The 23,201-nt window shown below is 45.8% G+C and overlaps 2 protein-coding genes across 6 annotated transcripts in view; one reads left to right on the top strand and one right to left on the bottom strand.

Annotated features, from left to right (window-relative positions):
* EFCAB8 (EF-hand calcium binding domain 8) overlaps positions 1–2,576 on the top strand; it is a 35,773-nt gene extending 33,197 nt beyond the window's left edge. Inside the window, 1 exon segment of the mRNA XM_049698975.1 lies at positions 221–2,576. Coding sequence (XP_049554932.1) covers positions 221–373 — 153 coding nt within the window. The 3' untranslated portion in view covers positions 374–2,576.
* On the bottom strand, positions 2,544–22,852 carry SUN5 (Sad1 and UNC84 domain containing 5). 5 transcript variants are annotated; one of them, XM_049698965.1, is made up of 13 exons: positions 22,609–22,852; positions 20,561–20,619; positions 20,296–20,364; positions 19,236–19,302; positions 18,271–18,332; positions 14,337–14,386; positions 13,026–13,108; positions 12,326–12,434; positions 6,201–6,279; positions 5,132–5,247; positions 4,394–4,561; positions 3,790–3,876; positions 2,544–2,717 (listed from the first exon to the last, which is right to left on the bottom strand). In XM_049698965.1, exons 1-13 carry the CDS (start codon positions 22,692–22,694, stop codon positions 2,586–2,588), a joined length of 1,167 nt encoding a protein of 388 aa, XP_049554922.1. In that variant the 5' UTR covers positions 22,695–22,852; the 3' UTR covers positions 2,544–2,585. The 5 variants fall into 5 exon arrangements, with proteins under 5 accessions (XP_049554922.1, XP_004272770.1, XP_049554924.1 ...); XM_004272722.3 differs by having other exon boundaries at positions 13,026–13,060; positions 22,609–22,848; XM_049698967.1 differs by lacking the exon at positions 22,609–22,852 and adding an exon at positions 22,152–22,223.
* Between the last annotated feature and the right edge of the window lie 349 nt (positions 22,853–23,201).

The following is a 23,201-nucleotide window of genomic DNA, read 5'->3' as shown; positions in this document are numbered from 1 at the left end:
TTACTGCTCCGGTCTCACTGGGCTCTTGGTAGGACTTAGGAAGCCATACAGTCTCTGAATGACCATATCTTTGCAGATTAAAGCTGGAAGGGGCCTTCGGGGTCACCCCGTCCAGTAGTTTTCCAAACATGTTGTGGAGAGATGCTTGGAGGCTATTACAGCGGCTTCTCCAGAGCACTTCAGCTTTTTATCTATTTTACACTTTGGAGTTTCCCTTCAGATTAAAAAATACCTCAGAAATACTTGGAGGGCTTCCCTGGTGGCGCAGTGGTTGAGAGTCCACCTGCCGATGCAGGGGACACGGGTTCGTGCCCCGGTCCGGGAAGATCCCACATGCCGCGGAGCAGCTGGGCCCGTGAGCCATGGCCGCTGAGCCTGCGCGTCCGGAGCCTGTGCTCCACAATGGGAGAGGCCACAACAGTGAGAGGCCCGCGTACCGCAAAAAAATAAACAAACAAAAAAAACATTCTTGTTAATAACGAGGCCGGTTCTCATAAAAACTTTGGAAATAATGCCAAGTTGGATATGAATGGCTCCCAGGTCCACTGGTTGCTGGGAGGGGGCAGGGAGTGGCAGGAGGATGAGGTGACCCCTTGAAGCCACCCTGACCATGGAGACCATTAGAGGCAGGCCCTGGGACTGGGTGCTGGAGGGTTCCCAGGGGCTGGTGAGGAGCCTGCCTGATGGCCAGAGGGATGGGTTCTGCTGCAGGACAAGGGCCTGTCCGGGGTGCTTTCCCAGGAGATAGTGTATTTCTGATTTATCTGCCCTCCTAATGTCCAGCTGAACCCTTGCCAGCCTCTCCACCTGCCTCCCCTTGCCTGTATGGAGTCCCTCCCTTGCAGGTTCCATCCCTGTGCCCTTTGCAGCTTGAGCAGCCGGCCCGCTTCTAGCACAGCGTCACCCCGTCCCCGAGTACTGGACCTCCTATCACCCGCCTGGGGCCAGAGGTTAACAGTGATCATTTACCTTGGTAATCATTTACCCATCATTTACCCATCATGGCACCTACTGTGTGCCATGCTCTGTGCTGAGAGCTCCATGGGTGGAACCGTGATAGATACTCACAGTAGATACTGGCTTTAGCACTTCCATAAGCTCTTAAGTAAATACTACAACAGGTGAGACTCAGCTATGACAAAGATTATGCACATAAGGAATAAGTGACTGATTGAGGGAACAGGAACAAAAAAATATTTACATCTGCATTTCTAATCGTATACAGTGATGACATGGAACACGCTATCAGAATTTATAGAATTTTCTTACAATGTTTCTAAAGTTTCCCAGAGTTTTTCCTTTACAGGATTTCAGATATTTTATAATTTTTTTTCAAGTTTTAAAATTGTGGTAAAATACATGTAACATAAAGCTTATCATCTTAACCTTTTTAAAGTGCACAGTTCATGGTATTAAATACATTCATAATATTGTGTAACCATCACCACCATCCATCTTCACAGTTCTTTCCATTTTGTAAAACTGAAATTCTGTACCCAGTAAACACTAACTCCCCATTCTCCCCTCCCCCAGCCACTGGCAACCTGTCTACTTTCTGTCTCTATGAAGTTGACTAAGTATCTTATAGAAGTGGAATCATACTGTATTTGTCTTTTTGTGACTGGCTTATTTTATTTAGCATAATGTCCTCAAGGTTCATCCAAGTCATGGCATATTGTGGAATTTCCTTCCTTTTTAAGACTGAATAATATTCCATTATATGTATAGGCCACATTTTGTTTATCCATTCATCTGTTGATGAACACTTGGGTTGCTTCCAGCTGTTGTGAATAATGCTACTATGAACATGGGTGTACAAGTATCTCTTTGAGACCCTGCTTTCAGTTCTTTTGGGTAAATATCCAGAAGCAGGATTGCTGGGTCATATGGTGATTCTATTTTTAATTTTTTTGTGAACTGCCTTACTGTTTTCCACAGTGGCTGTACACACCTTCCCACTAATAGTGCACAAGGGTTCCAGTTTCTCTGCATCCTCATCCACACTTACTGTTTCTGGTTTTTGTTTTTTTGGTTTTTTTTTTTGATGATAGCCATCCTAATGGGTGTGAAGTGGTATCTTATTGTAGTTTTCATTTGCATTTCCGTAATGATCAGTGATGCTGAAACACTCTTGTGATGGTCAAGTGTGGGATTTCTCATCTCCCACATCATCTGATACAACAGCCATAATTCTGTCCCCATTGTACAGATGGAGAGACTGAGAGGGCTGGGTCTTGCCCAAGGTCACACTCAGGTCAGGGGCAGAGCTTGACTTGAAGCCAGGAAGCTGGGTCATGTATGGGCATCAGACTGCCTGGGGTTGAATCCTAGTGCTGCCATTTGCTGGCTGTGACTTCTGGCAAGTCATTTTTTTTTTGCTTGGAGACTTCATTGTCCCCATCTGTGAAATGGGGACTCATGGAGCTGCTGTGAGGGTGCCTGGGTACCCAGCACATGATTGATAATTGCTAACTGAGCTTCAGACATCAAACCCTAGCCCACCCTCACTTTTCGGGGCCAGAGGACACTCAGACTTGGGCCGGGGGCGTGAAGAATAAACTTTAATCTCTCTCGGAGTGGGGCCTCTAGTTAGGCTGCTCTCTGGGTGGGGTCACAGAGCCGTGCACACGCACTCGGTATAGGCAGGTGAAGCGTGGGTTCCCCCAGTTGCTTGATATCTTCATCTTGACTGCTCCAAAAGTCCTGGGAGGGTGGTTCTAGAAAAGAGTCACAGATGGGGGGCAGCTCGCCATAGGCCCTCACCCGGCCTGTCCAGAGGAGTGTTTGGGAGAGAAAGGGAACCCTTCATTTCCTCAGGTGGGGAAACTGAGGCTCAGAGAGCAGAATGTCCCAAAGCCACACAGTAAGTTGCTACTCAGGGGCTGGGATGGAAGCGGATGAGGCCAGAGGACAGATAGACTGTGATGAGGAATGAGTCCCAGCACAGTACGTACGTGCTCCGGGACCCTGGGCAAACCACGGCCTCTCTGGGCTTCAGTTCCCCGTCTGTAAGAGGGAGCGGTAATATCTGCTTCTCAGGGTTGCCGTAAGCATGAAATGAGATCTTGGGGCCAGATGGCTTACTGGCACCTGGCACACAGTAGGTGCTCTGTAAGTGCTTTGCCCTCCCCTTTTTGCACCCTCCCCAGAGGGGATGGAGCCCAGTGCAAAAGGGGGCCTTGGCCTGTGAGATCTCACTGGATGGTCTCAACCTACCAGGGAATTACACCAGGGGAAACTGAGGCCCAGAGAGAAAGGGAATGGCCTGAGATCACAGAGAACGTTTGGTTGGGTCAGGATTTGGGTCAGGGTTAGCCTGATTCCCAAGCCTAGACATCCCACTGAGCCTCAGGGCCATTCCAGCAGCCACCCTCTGGTCCTGCTTCTGTCCCCAGCTCCCTCCCCTCCAGGCCTCAGCTTCCCCACCTGTGGTTGGACCAGGTGCTGATCATGTGGCCGCCCAGTATGGACACTCTAAGTTTGAGGCCAGCAACCCTGGCCTGACGGGCCCCACCTGCTCAACACCTGCTGTCCCTGGGAGGAACCACAGCGGGAGGGATCCTGGGCAGGTCAGGGAAATGGAAGCGAATAGGTCTCCTCAGGGTCCTACCCTAGGCCCTGGGCAGTAGCTCTATCACTCTGGGCCTCAGTTTCCTCATCTGTCAGTGGGCTAGTGACAACTCTGCACCTCCTCGGGCTGCTGGGAGATGAAGTGGGGGCCCCTGGGTAAAGCCCTGCACGCAGTGTGTGTTCATCAGGTGCTCAACGTGGGCAGCTTTTCTCAGGTACCTGGAGCTGGAACATCTGAATGATGTTTTCTGGCTGAAACTGGAACGCTCCCAGGAACACCTCCTTCTTTGGGGAAACTTCCATGCCCTGGAGAATCAGAGCCACAAAGAAAGTGTCAGGCACAGGTAGGACATCTAGAGGGTGCTGCCTTCTCCCAGCCGAGACTTGCACACCTCCCAGGATGGGGAGCTCCCTACCTCTTTGGGCACCGTTCCATTGCAGCACAGAGTAATGAATAGGAAAGAGCATTGGACTGGGAGTCAGAAGGTTAGGGGTCCACTTCTAACTCTGCCATAGACTTGTAGGGTTTGATGTTTCCCTGCCCTTTCTCTGAATCTCCAGTTTTCTTATCCGTAAAATGGGGGCTTAATGGTCTCTGAAGACTAAATTGGCTCTGAAAAGCTTGGGTTGAAATAAAGTACTGTTTACCCCCTTTCCTTGAAGGCTGTGATCTGACCCCAACCCTGGCCATTCCCAGCCTTAAGGTCCAGCCCCTGCAGGCTTCGGGAATTGTGCAGACAGTTTATCACAGTGCCTGGAATACTGCCATTATGAGCTGTCCCCTCCCTCAGTTAAGCATCGCTCCCAGCCAGGGCATGCTCACATAGATGACGAAGTCCTTGGGGGCAGTGTCCAGGCTGCCTGACAGTGAGATGGTCTTGGGGATGTGCTGCAGTGTCAGGTTGGACAGGTAGACCTTCTGGGCCAGTTGGATGGTCACCTGGCCTCTGTCACCCGAGAAGGCCCAGCAGTTGCCAGGTGTCATGTTGGGCTAGAAGTGGCAGATGCAATGAGGGCTTTGCTGGGTGGGTGGGTGGGTGGGGGAGAGCAGATTCCTCATCCCACCCTGGGTTCCTAGACCTCATCGGCCCTCCTGGATGAGCCAGATCCTTCCTGTCTACAAAGCTTGGCTCGAGTACCATCACCACCAGGAAGATTCCCTGACTATAGGTAGCAAGGATAAGCCTTCCCCTCAGCCCAGTGCAGCGAGGGCAGGGGCCTTCTCAGGGCCCTGAGGGTTCCCTGCCCTCAAGACTTGAGGGCTGGGGGAGGGGCCCTTTCCAGTGCCAAAGCAGGCTGTCCTTGCCCCTGTGCCTGCACCCCCAGGGGTCCCTGCTGTCTGCACTCGCCTCTTGCCCTTGCTCCCTGACTTTTCCCCAGAGCCCCCCCTCGCCCCATCAGTTGCCCCCTTTCTCTGCCTCTGCACCCCGCTCTCTTGTTCCTACCCCTGCCCCAGGCCCCCACCCCCTGCACTCTCGCTCCAACCTCTGCCTTCAGTTCCTGCCCCCAGGCCCCTGACCACACCCCTGCCACTCTCCCCAAGTCCTGCCATTCCTCCTGCCTCAAGGATCACGTCCGGGGGCTGTGCATAGTTCCACAGCCGGATCCAGTTCCAGTAAGAGCGAGCCTTGTCGTGGTTGTATGTGGCTGACGTTTGCTCGTAGTCGATGGAGGCCCCTGTATGGGAGGTGATGGTGCAGGGTTGGGGGGAGATGTGTCTCAGCTGAGCAGCCCTGGCTTCTGCCTGGTGGAGGGGAGACTCACTATGTGCCGGGGGAGCACTTTGGAAGAGTCATTGGTGCTCTCTGGACTTTAGTGTTCTCCTCTGGGAAATGGGAGTAATAATAGTAACAATAATAGTAGTAATGATAGCATCCATTTCATAGGGTTGTTGTGAGGTTACAAGGAGTTAATACACCAAACTGTTTTTCCAGCAGCGCCTGGTGCGAAGTAAGGTGCTTGCTCACTTACGTCAGCCTAGTTACTATAACCCGGTTTTTATTACTATGGCCATGATTATACCCATTTCACAGAGGAAGAAACTCCGGGCCCGAGAAGTTAGACTGATACTTTCTGACCCTACATCTCCTTGGGCCTGCGGGTGCCTGCGTGAGCTGGTACTGTCTGCACAGGGCAGCCCACCCTGCCGGCCCACCTCCCTGCTTTCCACACAGCCCCTCACAGGGGCATCTTTCACGTCGGCTCCCTTAGTCTGGAACGCTTTTCCCTACTCACCAGGTCTCAACCCAGCGTCCTCCTTCCCACCCCTCTACTGCAGCCACTGGCTTTATTTTTCCAAGGCACGATTCCCAACTGTGATTGGTCCGTGGTCAGTCTCCCCAGCCGGGCAGGGACAGCTCTGCTGACCCCTGGATTTGGAGGATGATGGGTGGGGGAGGGCTGGGGAAGGGCCTCCCCTCCCCACCTCAGCTGCCATGGGAGAAAACGGAAAACTGTAACAAGGAGACCAGCTGGGAGGCAGAGGTTAGCTCTGAGGACAAACTTCCCAGCAGCAGGGTGTGCCCCAGACCAGAACTGAAATCACCCTCTGAAGGGTTTCTAAGGAAACTGGAGGTGGGCCGATTGGTGGGGCAAGGGGGAGGGGGAGGGGGGCAGGGGGAGGCACTCACCTATCGACTTCAGGGCAAAGTCCGGCTTTTCAGTGTAATCGCCTTGGATCATCTTCATTATTTTCTGGGCCATTTTTTGCTGAGAAGGCAGAAAACCCAGGCTGTGCACTGGTGCGTTCTTACGGATCATGGTCCACAGGTGTGTTCACACCAGGTGATGTGTGCCTTCAGGACTCCCTCTTGTCCCTACCTGCTTGCCCCTGCGTGGTCCACACACAGGGCTGCCCAGTGCTATGCTGTGAGGAAGCCCAGGGCCAGCCCTACGCCACCCATGGGGTTACTTAGTATTTTCACACCCACGGTGATGGGATGTCACACACGCAGGACCAGGGGTCTCAGTGAAGTTAAGGGCAGGGGAGCTGGAGTCAGACCTTTCCTGCTAAGAGCCCTTGGGCTATTTACCGCCCCCTGAGTCTCGATTTTCTTGTCTGTGAGATGGGCATATAATCACGTCCACCTCCTACTTTTGCAAGGATTAGAGCTGAGACTCAAAGCCGCTACTATATGCCAGGACTGTCTTCGGCTTCACGTGTGGTCACTCTTATGCCCCCACAGCAACCCTAGGAGGTATGTACTATTATCATCCCCATTTTGAGGAGAACCCTGAGGCACAAAAGGGTAACTTGTCCAGGGTCACACAGCTGTTAAGAGGCAGACACGGGACCTTGGGTTCTGGAGTTCAGGCTCTCAACCACTATGCTCTGTTGCCAGAGAAAGACCGCAAAGCATTTAGCATAGTCGGTGCTTAGTAATCACTGGCTATTATTCTGTTAGACTCTTCACAGCTGTGACAGATTGTATTTTCTAAAAATGGCTGCAAAAATGTCTCCCGTTCCCCGCTCCTCCTTCAGTGTGGCTTTGACACCCTTCTCATGGAGACGTGGGACTTCAGTTCCCTCCCCATCGGTCTGGATGGGCCTGTGACTATGGCAGGAGTGATGCTGTATGACTTGTGGGCTCAGTCCTAAAAGGTGAACCGCCTGCTTCTCTGGGGACGCTCACTCTTGAAAGCCAGTTGCCGTGTTGTGAGGAAGCCCGTGCCATACGAAGGGACCACTATGGGTGCTTTAGTCAACAGCCCTGAGCTCCCAGCTGACAGCCAGCATCAACCTCCAGACAAGTGAATAAAGATTCCTCCAGATGATTCCAGACCCAGCTATTGGGTCACTCCTAGCCTTCAGGTCTTCCCAGCTGAGGCCCCAGACATCATGAAGCAGTGACAAACCATCCCCGCTGGGTCCTGTCTGAATTCCTGACCCACAGAATCTCTGAACATAATAAAATGGTAGTTTTGCACGACTATGTTTTAGGTTGGATTGTCATGCAGCAGTGGTAACTAAGATGATAGCTAGAGTGTTATAGGGCAGTGATTATTACTCTATTTCGTTGATGTGGAAACTGAGGCACAGAGACGTAAGAGCTGAACTCCAAAAGGTAAGAAGAGATTTTGCTCATAAAAAGATAAAAAAAGAAAAGATATTGCATCTATAAAATAAGAATAGGAAAATAAGAATATGAAAAGGAGCACCGAGAGAACAAAGAGGAAACCGTTACGAATTCAGAATACATTAGCAGAAATGAAAAATTCAGTAGAAGGTTTGGTAGATAAAGTGACAATGTTTTCTCAACTGTAGAGCAAAAAGATAAAGAGAGGAAAATGGGGTGAAAGGAAAAAAATCCCAGAGTATTAGTTTAGGAGTTTGACATCCACATAATGAGTAGTTTCAAAACTGAGAATAGAGCAACCAGGGCCAGGGGGAAATCATCAATTTAATCACATGATTAAAGAACATTTCTTTTTTTTTTTAATTGAAGTATAGTTGATTTACATTGTTATGTTAGATTCTGGTGTACGGCAAAGTGATTCAGTTATACACATCTATATATTTTTCAAATTCTTTTCTATTATAGGAAAAGATGTTGAATATAGTTCCCTGTGCTGTACAGTAGGATCTTGTTGTTTATCTATTTCACATATAGTAGTGTGTATATGTTAATCCCAAACTCGCCCTCTAATTTATCCCTCCCCCCTTTACCCTTTGGAAACCGTAAGTTTGTTTTCTATGTTTGTGAGTCTGTTTCTGTTTTGCAAATAAGTCCATTTTTATCATATTTTAAATTCCACATGTAAGTGATATCATATGATATTTGTCTTTCTTAAAGAACATTTCTTAGGACTAAAGAACACGTTTCCAAATTAAAAGGGTTCCAAGTGTGGCCAGCCCATAGGCATATTATTGTGACATTTCAGCTATAAGGTAAGATGTAGGGCTTCTAGGTAAGATGTAGTAAGTTACAGAGAACCAATGATCCCACTAAAAACAACTAGAAAAAGCCAGATAGTTTACTAAATCATATTTTAAAACCATCACTGAGCTATGAAAGAAACAGGAACAGAAGGACTAAAATTCTAGAGAGGGGACAACCACTCTAAAATGTGCTGACATTCTTAAAAAAAATCCCTGGGGCATTTGATGATTCTGGGCATGGGTTGAGGATCTGAGTTTGGGTCAGACAAGGGGCTGCTACTGGTAAAAGAGAAAGTAGCAAAGTTTTTAACAGTTACATACAGTGGGTGAGACAAAATTGGAGATTTGAGGAGCCTTGACCATGACCACTTTCCTCCATTAGATGCTAACTGAACCCCAAGACTATGTAAGAAGCTAAAGGGCTACTTTGAAAGCTTCTGAAAGGCAGAATAAAACTTCCTGGTCTCACAAGCCTTAGTAAACAAAGTCCCTCTGAGGAAGTGGACCCCAAAACAAAACAAGCAAGAGGTTAAAGCCTTAGAACAGTGATTCTCCTTATTGTGTGCCAGAATCACTGAAGGACTTGTTGAAACATAGATAGTTGGTTCCCATCATCAAAGTATATGATTTGGTAGGTCTGGGTGGGGCCCATTAATTTGAAAATGTTAACATTTTTCCAGTTAATGCGGATGCTGCTGGAATAGGGGCCTCACTGTAAGAAGTCATGCCCTAGAAGAAATGCTAAATCAATACTGAGTAGCTACAGCTGTGCTTACCTGAGGGCACTAAACCAATTATGGGTACAATTAGAGGCTGAGAATCCAAGCTTGACCCTGGCAGGTAAGGCTTCCAGTGGGGTCAGAGATTTTGTATCCAAAATTGGAAACTCAAAGCCCAGAAATAAATCCATCCACCTATGGTCAATTAATCTTTGACAAAGAAGGTGAGAATATATTGATACAATGGAGAAAAGACAGTCTCTTCAGCAAGTGGTGTTGGGAAAGCTGGACAGCTACATGAAATTAATGAAGTCAGAACACAGCCTCTCACCATACACAAAAATAAACTCAAAATGGCTAAAAGACTTAAATATAAGATATGATACCATAAAACTCTTAGAAGAGAACATAGGCAAAACATTCTCTGACATAAATTGTACCAATTGTTTTTCTTAGATCAGTCTCCCAAGGCAAAAAAATAAAGCAAAAATAAACAAATGGAACCTAATCAAACTTATGAGCTTCTGTACAGCAAAGGAAAACATACACAAAATGAAAAGACAACCTACAGACTGGGAGAAAATATCTGCAAATGATGCGACCAACAAGGGCTCAATTTCCAAAATATACAAACAGCTCATACAACTCAATAATAAAAAACCAAACAGCCCAATCAAAAATGGGCAGAAGACCTAAATAGACATTTCGCCAAAGAAGACATACAGATGGCCAACAGGCACATGAAAAGATGCTCAACATTGCTAATTATTAGAGAAATGCAAATCAAAACAACGAGGGACTGCCTCATACCAGTCAGAATGACCATCATTAAAAATTCTACAAATAACCAATGCTGGAGAGGGTATAGAGAAAAAGGAACCCTCTTACACTGTTGGTGGGAATGTAAATTGGTGCAGCCACTATGGAAAACAGTATGGAGGTTCCTCAAAAAGCTAAAAATAGAGTTGCCATATGATCCTACAATCCCACTCCTAGACATGTATCCAAACAAAAGTATAATTCGAAAAGATACATGCACCCAATATTCATTGAAGCACTATTCACAATAGCCAAGACATGGAAACAACCTAAATGGCCATCAACAGATGAATAAAGAAGGTGTGGTACATATACATATATAAAGTGGAAGACAACTCAGCCATAAAAAAGAATGAAATAATGCCATTTGTGGCAACATGGATGGACCTAGAGATGATCATACTAAGTGAAGTATGTCAGAAAGAGAAGGACAAATACTATATGATATCACTTATATGTGTAATCTAAAATATGACATGAATGAACTTATTTACAAAACAGAAACAGACTCACAGACATAGAGAACAGACTTGTGGTTGCCATGGGGGAGGGGAGGTGGGGGAGGGATGGACTGGGAGTTTGGGACTAGCAGATGCAAACCATTATATATAGAATGGATAAACAACAAGGTCCTACTGTATAGCACGGGGAGCTATAATCGATATCCTGTGGTAAACCATAATGGAAAATTATGAGAAAGAATATATATGTATGTATGACTGAATCACTTTGCTGTATAGCAGAAATTAACACAACATTGAAAATCAACTATATTTTAATAAAATAAATTTTAAAAAATTGGAAACTCAAGAGGCCTCAAACACATGGCAGTCTTTCCCATCAAGACATTTACCAGGACTTCCCTGGTGGTGCAGTGGTTAAGAATCTGTTTGCCAATGCAGGGGACATGGGTTCGATCCTTGGTCCGGAAGATCCCACGTGCCATGGAGCAACTAAGCCCGTGCGCCACAACTACTGGGCCTGCACTCTAGAGCCCACGAGCCACAACGACTGAGCCCGCCCGCCACAACTACTGAAGCCCGCAAGCCTAGAGCTCAAGCTTCACAACAAGAGAAGCCACCACAATGAGAAGCTCGCACACCGCAACGAAGACCCAGCACAGCCAAAAAAAAAAAAAAAAATTACCAATTTTTGAAACTGCACGGGCAGGAGGCTAGAGGGTTAAACTGAAAACCTCTGACTAAATCCTATAAAAATTGCAGTCCAGGTCTGAACCAGTTCAATGCATGTTTACATAGAAGTGATCAGTATACTTCATCTTCCTTACAAAGAAAAGGGGGAACTCTCCCTGTTTGAAATTATAATTATCTGGAGCATCTAGTTCTTTTGTAAACAATGTCCAGAAAACACTAAAAAATTACCAGACATGAAAAGGCAAGACGATAAGATTGATACTCCAAAGAAAAAACGGAAAATAGGATACCATAGATGATCCAGATATTAGATTTAGCAGACAAGGATTTTAAAATAATTGTGACCAGTATGTTAAAATAAAGGAAAAGACGGACAGCACAGATGAAATGATGGAGAATTTCACCATAGAATTAAAATCTATGAAAAAGAATCAAATATATATTCTAGAACTAAACAATACAATATATGAAATTAAGAACTTAATGGAAAGTTTTGAGTAGATCGGACAGAACAGACTACAGGATTATTAGTTAACCTGAAGAAATATGAAGAGGAAGTATCAAAACTTAAGCACATAGAGAAAAAGAATGAAAAAACAAGCAAACCAGGTAATAATACAGGAATTATGTGGAAAGCACTCTAAAGTTTAGCATAGATGTAATTGGAGTCCCAGGAGAGGAGATAGATAATGGGGTAGAAACAATATTTTAAGAAATAATAGCTAAGAATTTTCCTAAACTATTGAAAAAAAATCAACCCAGAGAGTCAATAATTTCAGCAACCCCCCAAGCAGATTAAATATAGAACACTGGAGGTAAAAAGAATATCCTACAAACTCTCAGGAATGAAAACAGATCACACTCAAAGGATGAATAATAAGAGTGACATTAAACTTCTCTAAAGCAACAGTATAAAATAGAACACAATAGTGGACGTCTTTCAGAATCCTCAGGGGAAAATTTCCTATCTAGGATTCTATTCCCAGCCAAACTATCAATCAAGTGCAAGAGTAGAGTAAAGATGTTTTCAAACACGCAAGTTCTTAAAAAAATAATATACCTCTTATTTTGCTCTTTCCCAGGAAATTATTGTGGGATATGCTCCACCAAAACTTGGGATATGAGGAGTGGGGCATCAAACAAAGAGAGGTCAGGTGTTTGGGGCAGAATGGCCAGCATCTCACCTCATCTGACATGGCTTCCATCTTCTGGAGCTTGGCAATGAGCTGATTCAAGTTACCTCGGAGGTCCTGGATTTCCCCAGCATGATGTTGCACCTTTTCTTGGTACATCCTTATGAGGAAGGAGTGAGAATATGGACTGACCAGTTTGTGATGATGCTGCTATTACCCTCAGCTTCTACCTTTGCCAGTCAGCCCACAAAGAACTAGCTTCACATTTTTCCACTCTCATGGGCCCATCCCTGAACCTACCCAGAAAGTTCTTACCTCTAAAATATTACTCATGCTCTTCCTTCTGCTTGGACTATCCAACTATCCTTAAACCCATCTCATTCCTTCTAAATATTTGAGTATTTTGTCTGCATTTAAGGATGCTGCCACCAGGTGGTATCTTTTTGGTTAAAATTTCTTATTTGCTGAGCACTAACTATGGGCCAGGAACTATTCAAGACAGTTTACATCTTCTTTAATACCCATAATTACCTAGAACAAGGTGGATGTTATACCTCACTCATAAATGGGGAATCAAAGGCCCAGAGATGTGACGTGACTTGCATAAGTTTAGCCAGGTAGGAAGTATGGAAGCTGGGATTTAAACCCAGGTTTTCTGGCAGAGCCCACATTCTTAGCCAATACGTCTCAGGTCCTGGCTATAGCTCTGGTTTTTAGGTGATAATAGGACTATTTAGCAGACTCTTCTTACCTCAATCTCTGCAGTGGACCATTTATGCTCTCATCCTGGTGGGGTGTTGAGGAAAGCAAGGGATCTTCTTCAGATGACCTAATCTGGGCCCAATAGAGTTTCATCCATCCATCCTCCCACAACCATAAATCCATCCACTCATCCACTTTCCTATTTATTCTTCCACCCACCGACCCACCCATCCACCTGCCATACATTCAAAATCCAATTTACCCTTCTTTTCATTCATCCATCCACATACACTTCCATCCACCCTTTCCCATCCATCTGCTCCTCCATTTATCCAATCTTTCTTATCCATCTACCCTCCTATCCATCTGCCTTACCTTATCCATTGACCGTCTCATCAATCCATGCACGCATGCATCCCTCTACCCTCCCATCTATCTACCATCCCACTCAACTATCTATTCATCCATCTATCCATTTACTCAGCCTATCCCATCTGCCCTCCCATCCATCCACTCTCTCATCTGTACACTCTTCCATTCATCCATCCATTTTTTCCCCCCATCCCTACATCCATTACTTCCATCCCCCATCCATTCACATTCCCATCTGGCCATCAAGACATCCAGCGTTGATCGTGTCCACCCTGTGCCTGGCATTGAGGTGGACATTGCTGGAATGAATCAGACCTGGCTCTGCCTTCAAGGACTCCTAATACAGTTGGGGAAATAGTTATTACCAAAAAATTGCATTTATGTTTACAGAAAATTGTGGGAGAGGGGAATGTGACTACCTCTGCTTAGGTGTTCCTGGAGGAGGTGACATTTTAGCTGGATCTTGAAGCATATATATGATGAAGTTCATGAGGGGAGAAGAGCAGAGGGAAGGACAGGCCCATCAGATCCCCTTTCTCTCTAGGGCTCTTTTCTGTCCTTAGACAGGGAGCTCTGGCCATTGGTTTCCTCCTCCTCCTTCTCCAGGAACCACAAAGCAAATGGTCTCATCTCAGTTAAGCAGAAGAACAAACTGCCTTGAATAGAGAGAAATGTGTTCCCTGGCCTCACCATCCCACTCTAGGTGGGCGCCTTGACAAAGAAGAGATGGGTCACTTCTGGGAATGAGTGACAGGAGAGGCGTCCTGGAGGAGGAACTATGCCTCTGGTCCTCAAAAGTCACATTTTGGCAGGAGAAATGGGTTCCGGGTGGGTGGCATGGCAAAGGCAGAGATTTGGAGCTGGAATGAGTCAGGAACTGAGTAGGGTCCAGTTGTGACCCTAAGAGTGAAAGGAGCTTATGAAGGCGACATTGACTGGCTGGGGTGAGGCCAGTCAGTGGTGGGGCCTGAAGAGAGCACACACTCACCTGCCAGACATCCATTTTGGACAGCAAGTGCATAGAAAACATCCAGAATCCTGTGGGGATGGGGGAATGAGAATGAGCCATTTAAGGTGAAAGGTTAAGAGCTCTGGAGTGAAGCCATCTGGATTCAAATCCCAGCCTTGCCACTTACTAGCATTTGGGAGAAGTTACTTAATCTCTCTACACTTCCGTTTCCTCCTCTGTAAAATGGGAATAGCAGTCATATGCACTTCATGATTGAATGATATCATATATGCAAAGTGTCTCCCATAAACCAAATAATCTGTCTCCTCTCTCTCTCCTGTCTCAATCTTACTGGGGATAATTGACAGAAGAAAAGGGGGTGTGGTCTCCCCTGCATTTTATGATATCTGTGCTGCCTGAAATCTCATTATTCAAGCCATTATTAAAAGCTTGTAAAACCCATTGGTTGTTCATGATAAAACACTCAACAAACCAGGAATAGAATGCAGCTTTCTCAGTCTGAAAAAGGCCATTTATGAAAACCCACAGTTAACATCATACTTAATGGTGAAAGACCGGAGGTCTGCTCTTGCCAGTTTTCTTTTTCTTCCTTCTTCCTTCCTTCCTTCCTTTCTTTTTCTTTCTTTCTTTCTTTCTTTCTTTCTTTTTCTCGCTTTCTTTTTCTTTCTTTCCTTCTTTCGTTCATCTTCCTTCTCTCCTTCCTTCCTCCTTCCTTCCTCCTTCCTTCCTCCTTCCTTCCTTCCTTTCTTTCTTTCTCTTTCCTTCCTTCTTTCTTTCTTTCATCTTCCTTCCTTCTTTCCTTCCTTCCTCCTTCCTTCCTCCTTCCTTCCTTCCTTTCTTTCTGTCTTTCTTTCCTTTCTTTCTTTCATCTTCCTCCCTCCCTCCCTCCCTCCCTCCCTCCCTTCCTTCCTTCCTTCCTTCCTTCCTTCCTTCCTTCCTTCCTCCCTTTCTTTTGACAGCACCGTGCAGCTTGTGGGATCTTAGTTCCCAGACTAGGGATTGAACCCGGACCCTGGCAGTGAAACCAATGAGTCCTAACCACTGGACCACCAGGGAATTCCCTGCTCTTGCCATTTCTATTTAACATTATCCTGGAGATTATAGCCAGGTCAATTAGCCAAGAAAAAGAAAGAAAAGGCAGATGACATGATGTTGCATATAGAGATCCTAAAGTATACAAGACTGGTGTCTTGCCCAGTGTCAGCAGTAACACATGAATTTGGCAAGGTTGCAGGATACAAGATCAGTACACAAAAATCAATTGTACAGTTGATCCTTGACAACAAGGAGTTGAACTGTGGAGTTCACTTACATACAGATTTTTTTCAATAAATATACCTTCAGCTCTCCATGTTGGGGGGTTTCACATCTGCAGATTCAACCAACTGCTGATCGAAATTTCCATCTGCAGTTGGTCAAATCTGGGGATGCAAAACCTGCAAGTAAGGAGGGCTGACTGTATTCATTGTACCACATGAATTTATATAAGGGATTTGAACATCTGCAGACTTTGGTATATACAGGGGTTCCTGGAACCAGTCCCCCTGAGGATACTGTATTTCTAAACACTAGCAATGAACAATCTGAAAATGACATTAAGAAAACAATTCCATCTATAACAGAATGTCAAAGAATAAAATACTTAGGAATAAATTTAACAAAAGAAGTACAAAATTTTCACTCTGAAAACTACAAAACATCATTGAAAGAATTAAAGGAGGCATAGAGTTATTCATCAATAATGGAAAGACAGCCCAATGTTCATAGATTGGAAGACTTAACATTGTTCAGGTGACACTACTCCCCAGATTCATGTGTGGATCAATGCAATCCCTATGAAAACCCCAATGGCCTCTTTTGTAGAAATGGAAAAGTTGATCCTAAAATTCATATTGTAATGTAAGGGACCCACAATAGCCAAAACGATTTCTAGATTTCAAAACTTACTGTGAAGCAACCAATCCAGGGTAGTACTAGCAAACAGATAGACATATAGGTCAATAGCATAGACTGAGAGTACAGAAATAAACCCTCATATTTATGGTCAATTGATTTTCAGTAAGAGTACCAGACAATTTAATGGAGAAAAGAAGTCTTTTCAATAAATGGTGCTGGTACAATTGTATATCTACTTCAAAAGAATAAGGTTGGACCCTTACCTCACACCATATACAAAAATTAACTAAAAAATGAACCATGGACCTAAATGTAAGGGCTAAAACAATAAAAATTTTAGAAGAAAACATGGGAGTAAATCCTCATCACTTTGGGCTAGACAATGGTTTCTTAGATATGACACCAAAAGCACATATCACAAAAGAAAACACAGATAAATTGGACTTAATTAAAATTTACAATTGGCCTTAATCAAAGGACTTTATCAAGAAAGACAACCCACAGAATAAGAGAAAATATTTGCAAATCATATATCTGATAAGGGACTTGAATCCTGACTAATAAGGAATTTTTAGAACTCAAGAATAAAAAGTCAAACAATCCAATTTAAAAATGGGCAAAGATCTGAATAGACCTTTCTCCAAAGATATACAAATGGCCAATAAGCACAAGGAAAGATGCTTAACATCATTAGTCATTAGGGACATGAAGTAAGAACCATAATGAGATATCACTTCTCATGACCTAGGATGGCTGATAAAAGACAGACAATAATGATTGGAAGGGAGATCAGCTCAGTGCTTAGCGTCCACTTAGAGGAGTGGGATGGGGAAGGTGGGAGGGAGACGCAAGAGGGAGGAGATATGGGGATGTATGTATATGTATTGCTGATTCACTTTGTTATACAGCAGAAACTAACACACCATTGTAAAGCAATTATACTCCAATAAAGATGTAAAAAAAAATAATGATTGGAACCCTCACACATTGCTGGTGGGAATGTAAATGGTGCAGCCATTTGGAAGAGAAGTTTGGCAATTCCTCAGATAGTTAGAGTAATCCAGCAATTCTACACCTAGGTATATACCCAATAAAATTGCGAACACGTGTCCATGCAAAAATATTACAGGAATGTTCATAGCAACTTTATTAATAACAGCCAAAAAGTAGAAACAACCCTAATGTCTATCAGTTGATGGATGGATAAACAAAATGTGGCTTACCCATACAATGGACTTTCAGCCATAAAAAGGAATGAAATGCTTACGTATGCTACAAAATGGATGAACTTTGAAAACACTGTAAGTGAAAGGAACCAAAAGACAACATATTGTATGATTCTATTTATATGAAATATCCAGAATAGGCAAGTCCATAGAGTCAGAAAATAGATTAGTGGTTGCCTAGGTCGAAGGGGAGGGGGCATGGGGAATGGCTGCCAGGGACTGGGAAGTTTCTTTCGGGGGCAGTGAAAATACTGGAATTTGTTAGTAGTGATGGGTGCACTACTTTGTGAATATACTAAAAACTGCTGTATTATACACTTAAAAATGGGGTTATTTATGATATCCTTAATAACCTTAATAAAGCTATTTAAAAGAATCTTATCTGTTGGGTTATGTTGCCTAGGAATTTCTAATTTCCTAGGAAATTCTCCCCCCGCTCCAAACCCCGTGGTGCCCTTAAGTGGAAGGAGGAGATTCCTTTGCTTGAAAAAGCAAAGCTGTGATGCGGTGGTGGTGGTGGTGTCTGGTAGGAAGCCATAGAGACCCAGAGAGAGAGAGAGAGAGAGAAATGAATATCATACATGGTCTGGGGAGAGCTTTACAGTTTTCAAAGTTTTTCTTAGCTTTCAAAAGATTTTCTTGGTCATTGTTTCATTTAATCTTCCGAGCAACACTGATTAGACGGATGAGGAAACTGAGGCTCCAAGAGGGGCAGTGTCTGACCCAGTGTCACATAGTCAGTGCCAGAGCCCTCACTCTTTCCCTTCCCAGGATGGGCAAGAGCCCAGGGATACCTCCACCTGGGATGGGGCAGGGCTCTGGATACACACCAAAAGCGCAGAGGATCAGAACACCTGTCTTTCCCATGAGCTTGCAGAGGGACAGATTGCATCTGGAAGACAGAGAAGCAGTGGTCAAGGCGAGGTAGGGCTTTGCACAGCCTAGTAAGTCTTAGCCTGGCTCTTGCCCCGTTCCCACCCCAAGAGACAGGCTCCTTTCTGGGCAATGACACTCTCTCCCTAATGCTGGCCATATTCTGTGGCTCCACAGCATCTCAGAGGAAAGAAAGCTCTTACCTCAGTATCTGGGGCCATCAGAGATCAGCTCACAGTGGTCACCCATGTCCTTCTCACTCCCTCCATCTATATACTGTTTGTCCCCTCCCTTCTTCTCTCCCGGGAAGTGCACCCTTCAGGGTTTTGTTCAAATGTCCCCTCTGCCTACAACCTCCAGAGTCAACACTTCCAGCTTGGCACTGTTTTTGGTGTCTGCCTGCCCCACCCAACTGAGAGCTCATGAGTGATGGAGGCCAGGTTGGGCCCAGAGTAGGCATTAAGGAAGCGTTTAGAATATAAACTTTAAATGAACGAATGAAGTGGAAAACTCTTGCAGGAATTTAGAGGCATTTGGATGGGCAGGGAACAGAAAGGGAAAGAATGGGACAGGCATTGCAGGCGGGAAGAACGGCCTGTACAAAGGTATGGAGGTGGGAAGAGGAATAGTGGGTCCAGGGAGTGAGAATCCTAGCTGGCCCATTGTTGGCCCAATGGATCCACAGCAGAAAACAGAATAAGAGGAGCTTGGAAAGAAAGGGAGGGACAAGATTTCAGAGGGCTACAGGCTGATGTGCTGGAGCGATGGGGAGCCACACTGGGGTCTGGGGTGAGGCGATGTGATAAAAACCAGGTTTGAGATAGCTTATCTGAGGGGAGGTCCAAACCAGTGACGGGGCTGCCATGGTCACCAGTGCACGGTTCCAGTCCCCATAACCCTCCCCTCACCTGCCCTTGCTCACCTGCAGGTGTTGAACAGAACCTGGTGGGCCTGAGTCCTCAGGAAGCAAGCCAGGCGGCTGATCCAGGCTGTGGAGAAGACAGGGAAGCAGTGAGTAGCTGCACCCTCATTCTATCCTGCAACAACTCACAGGGGTGAGACCCTGTTGTTGGGAGACCCTCTCAATTTGCCATTCGAGCCCAGGACAGTCCTTTGCTCTACTTATGGGTAAGCACCAGCTTGGAGTGAGTACTGGAACTATAGTAAACCCGCTAGCAACCGGTGGTTAATAAATACTTAAAAGTGACTCAGGCACATGAAAAGTCTGAGATGTCCTTGCTAATGTCCATTCCCAGACACTGAGAGCTTCTCAGTAGAAGAGTCCTTGTCTGGTTCATCCCCGGGTGCCTAGCATTGCCCCGCATTGGGGAGCTAGGCAAAAAGTAGGGGTTCAGGATGGATGAATAGGTGGAAGGATGCATGGATAAATGGAAGAATGGGTAAGAGAACGGCTTGGAAGATAGATGAATAGGAAGATGAATGAGGATGGGAGAATGAGAGGGGGGTTAGAAGGATGAATGGGTTGATGACTGGATGGATATGAATATTAACAAATAAAGGTGTGGGTAAATTGATGGATGACTCAGTGAACGGACTGGAGGGGTGGATGAACTAATGGGATACATGGATATCCCAGAAGGTGGATATGTGAACAGATGGTTGGATACATGACTGAGTGGATGAATAGTGGAAGTGTGGCTGGATGAACATAGAAGACTGATCTTTAGGGTGTGGTCAGAACCATGTTCTTGAAGTGAGGGTGAGTTGCATCAAATCATTCCCATGACTTCAGAGGCCAGCCTGGTGGCAGAGTAGAAAAGGCCTGGCAGTTAGCTTCTCCTCCAGACAGCAAGTCTCTCTCTTAGTCCCTCTCTCCAACCGTCAGAGAGCCTCGCTGGAATGACACCCCTGACACCTCTGAAGGGAAGACCCCCAGAGCTCAACCTGCAGCCCGACTTGAGGCTGGGCCCTCTTCCCAGGCCCATGTTGATGGCCCAGGCAGCTCTTCTGTGTATACGTACACATACATCCCAGCATGCACTGGGTCAGGCCTGAGGCATTGATGCGGATAGGCAACAGGAAGGTGTCACCTGCAGAGAGCACAGGGCTGTCATGTCACTGCCAGCCTCTGGGATATGGTGCCTGCAGACACCGGGGGAGCATCCCTGCCCCCTGCCCTGCCCCTCCCCTTGCTGGGTGACCCTGGGTTGTCCATTTGACATCTTTGAGCCTCAGCCCCTCACTGCCCACAATGACCCTGGGATCCCCTCTCCCCTCCCTTCTCACTTGTGTTTGACAAATCCTCCTCTGTCATCCTGCGGGTGTTCCGGCCTCGTTGGGTGACCCTGGCAACAAGATTCACAATTGCATTTTACAACTTACAAGGAGTGTGGAGTCCCCATTTTCTAGATGGAGAAACTGAATTGTAGAAAAGTTTGCTCAAGAACACAGGACTGCGAATCAGGGAGAGACCCAGGTCTGGCTGACCCCCGATGCAGGTCTCTTTAGAGGAAAGGACTCAGTTTGCTATGGCAGTCTTCCAAAAGCCACTCCCTCCTCTTACTGGCAGAAGGCTGGTTTTGGTCCCTTGTCCCCTTCTCCCCCAAGTGATTTAGATGGTCCTGATTGGTCTCAGCCTGTTGTATTCTCAGTCCCCTTGCTGTTGGCACAAGGATGGGGAAGTCTGCAGGGGTGAGGTGTGGGGGTGGATACAGGGGTCTGGGACTTGGGGGAAAAGTTTTCTCACTGCTAAGCTGATACCTACAGGATGCAATACCCACTCTCCTTCCACCCTATATGACCATGCTTCTGTGTGACCCCTGGGACAGTGGTAGCCATCTTGTGACCATGAGCGGAGGCCAAAAGGGAGAGCAAAAAGATGGCAGGAGGGACTTCCCTGGTGGTGCAGTGGTTGAGAGTCCGTCTGCCGATGCAGGGGACACGGGTTCATGCCCCGGTCCGGGAAGATCCCACATGCCACGGAGCAACTAAGCCCGTGTGCCACAACTACTGAGCCTGCACTCTAGAGCCCATGAGCCACAATTACTGAAGCCCAGGCACCACAGCTACTGAGCCCACGGGCCACAACTACTGAAGCCTGCGTGCCTAGAGCTTGTGCTCCACAACAAGAGAAGCCACTGCAATGAGAAGCCCACGCACTACAACGAAGAGTAGCTCCCACTCGCCGCAACTAGAGAAAGCCCGCGCGAAGCAACGAAGACCCAACACAGCCATAAATAAATAAATAAACTTAAAAAAAAAAAAAGATGGCAGGAACCTGCATCTTGGCTGGCACTGCAGAACCTCAGAATTAATGTTCTCTGGAGCCACCCATATCTTGGGACCTTTGAATATGTGAGATAAATTTTCTTTATTCCTTTAAAAATTTTTTAATTGAAATATAGTTGTACAATATTTTATAAGTTACAGGTGTACAGTACAGTGATTCACAATTTTTAAAGGTTATAGTCCATTTATAGTTATTATAAAATATTAGCTATATTCCCTGTGTTGTACATTTTTCTTTCTTTTCTTTTTTTAAAATTTTTATTGGAGTGTAGTTGCTTTACAATGTTGTGTTAGTTTCTACTATACAGAAAAGTGAATCAGCTATACGTATACATATTTTCTTTATTTCTTAATGTAATGGTCTCCAAACATCATTTTTTGTTATACTCCCAATGTTATTTATATATATATGTATAGCTATACATATATCTATATATATCTATATATATATATATCTACAAGTGTGCTGATATATTATTTGCCCTTTCAAATGTACAAGCTTTATTTATACCTGCCTGAGGAATATAAATTAAAAGAGGATGAGCTAAAGGAAAATACACACTGAAGTTCTAATAATTTTTCCCCTTACCCCAGTGAACTGTTTTGTACACCCTCTTGGGATATACACCTGTTCTGGGGGCCCAGACGTAGGCATCATTTTGAGCTGGAATTTCCATCACCTGCAGCCAGAGGTCTCCTACAGATAAAGATGGCAGAGATGTGTGTTTTCTCATTTACTATCTGTCTCCCTCACGTGAGCGCCACAGGGGCAGGGACCACACCCATCTGGTGCAACGCCATGCTCCCAGCACTCTGCCCAGTGCCTAGCACACAGAAGGTGCTCAGTAAACACGTGCTGAAAAGATAACCACTCCACCACTTCCTGGCTGGGAGACTTTAGGAAAGCCGCTGTCTAATCTCTCTGACCTCAGGTGCTGCATCTGTAGGCGCAGCTGGTAATGCCCGCTGGCTTCCATGAAAAGGCTGAGGGGCAGCATTTTGTAAACTGTCAAGGGCTGGGCAGAGGGAGGGGAGGCTGTCCTCACCTCCTGGATCTGACCTCCTTGGGGACGTGGACCACATTTCTGCGTGGGTCACATGAGTTCCCAGGGCTCCTTGAGGACCGGGGCATCGATGTCCTTTCTAGGATGGGGAATTGGTGGCAGGGCTCTCTGGGAGTCAGTGAGGAGGAAATGGCTACTCCTGCTGCCACCTCCTAGCGTTCCCTGGAAGGTGCCATGTGGAATCTTCCCTGGGTCAAGGGGAGCTGTTGGCACTGTGACCTCACAGAGCAGGTGGGGATGGTCAGCCCAGTCTCTAGCTTGGCCCTGGAACTTCCCCTTGGAGGAACCCATTCTGACCAACTTTCCACTTTAAAGGTGGAGAAATTGAGGTCTCAAGAAAGGAAGGGCCATGCCAGGGATTCTGGGGCTGGACAGGGGAGAGACCTGGCATGCCAATATCCAGACCATGCTTTTTCTTGCTCCCAGGCCCCTTTCTGCCCCAATCTTCCCACATTCTTAGGCTGTACATGAATTTATTCTGTAATGTCGAGCTTCTCCTTGGTGTTTTGTATTTTACATAATACAAAATGATGTTTATGTGTTGTTGTCTTAATAAAGTTCTACTTTTTACTGGT

The sequence above is a fragment of the Orcinus orca genome, chromosome 16 (genome assembly GCF_937001465.1).
Source record: "Orcinus orca chromosome 16, mOrcOrc1.1, whole genome shotgun sequence".
In the NCBI taxonomy this organism is placed as follows: domain Eukaryota; kingdom Metazoa; phylum Chordata; class Mammalia; order Artiodactyla; family Delphinidae; genus Orcinus; species Orcinus orca.
This window is presented reverse-complemented; position numbering and strand designations above follow the sequence as displayed.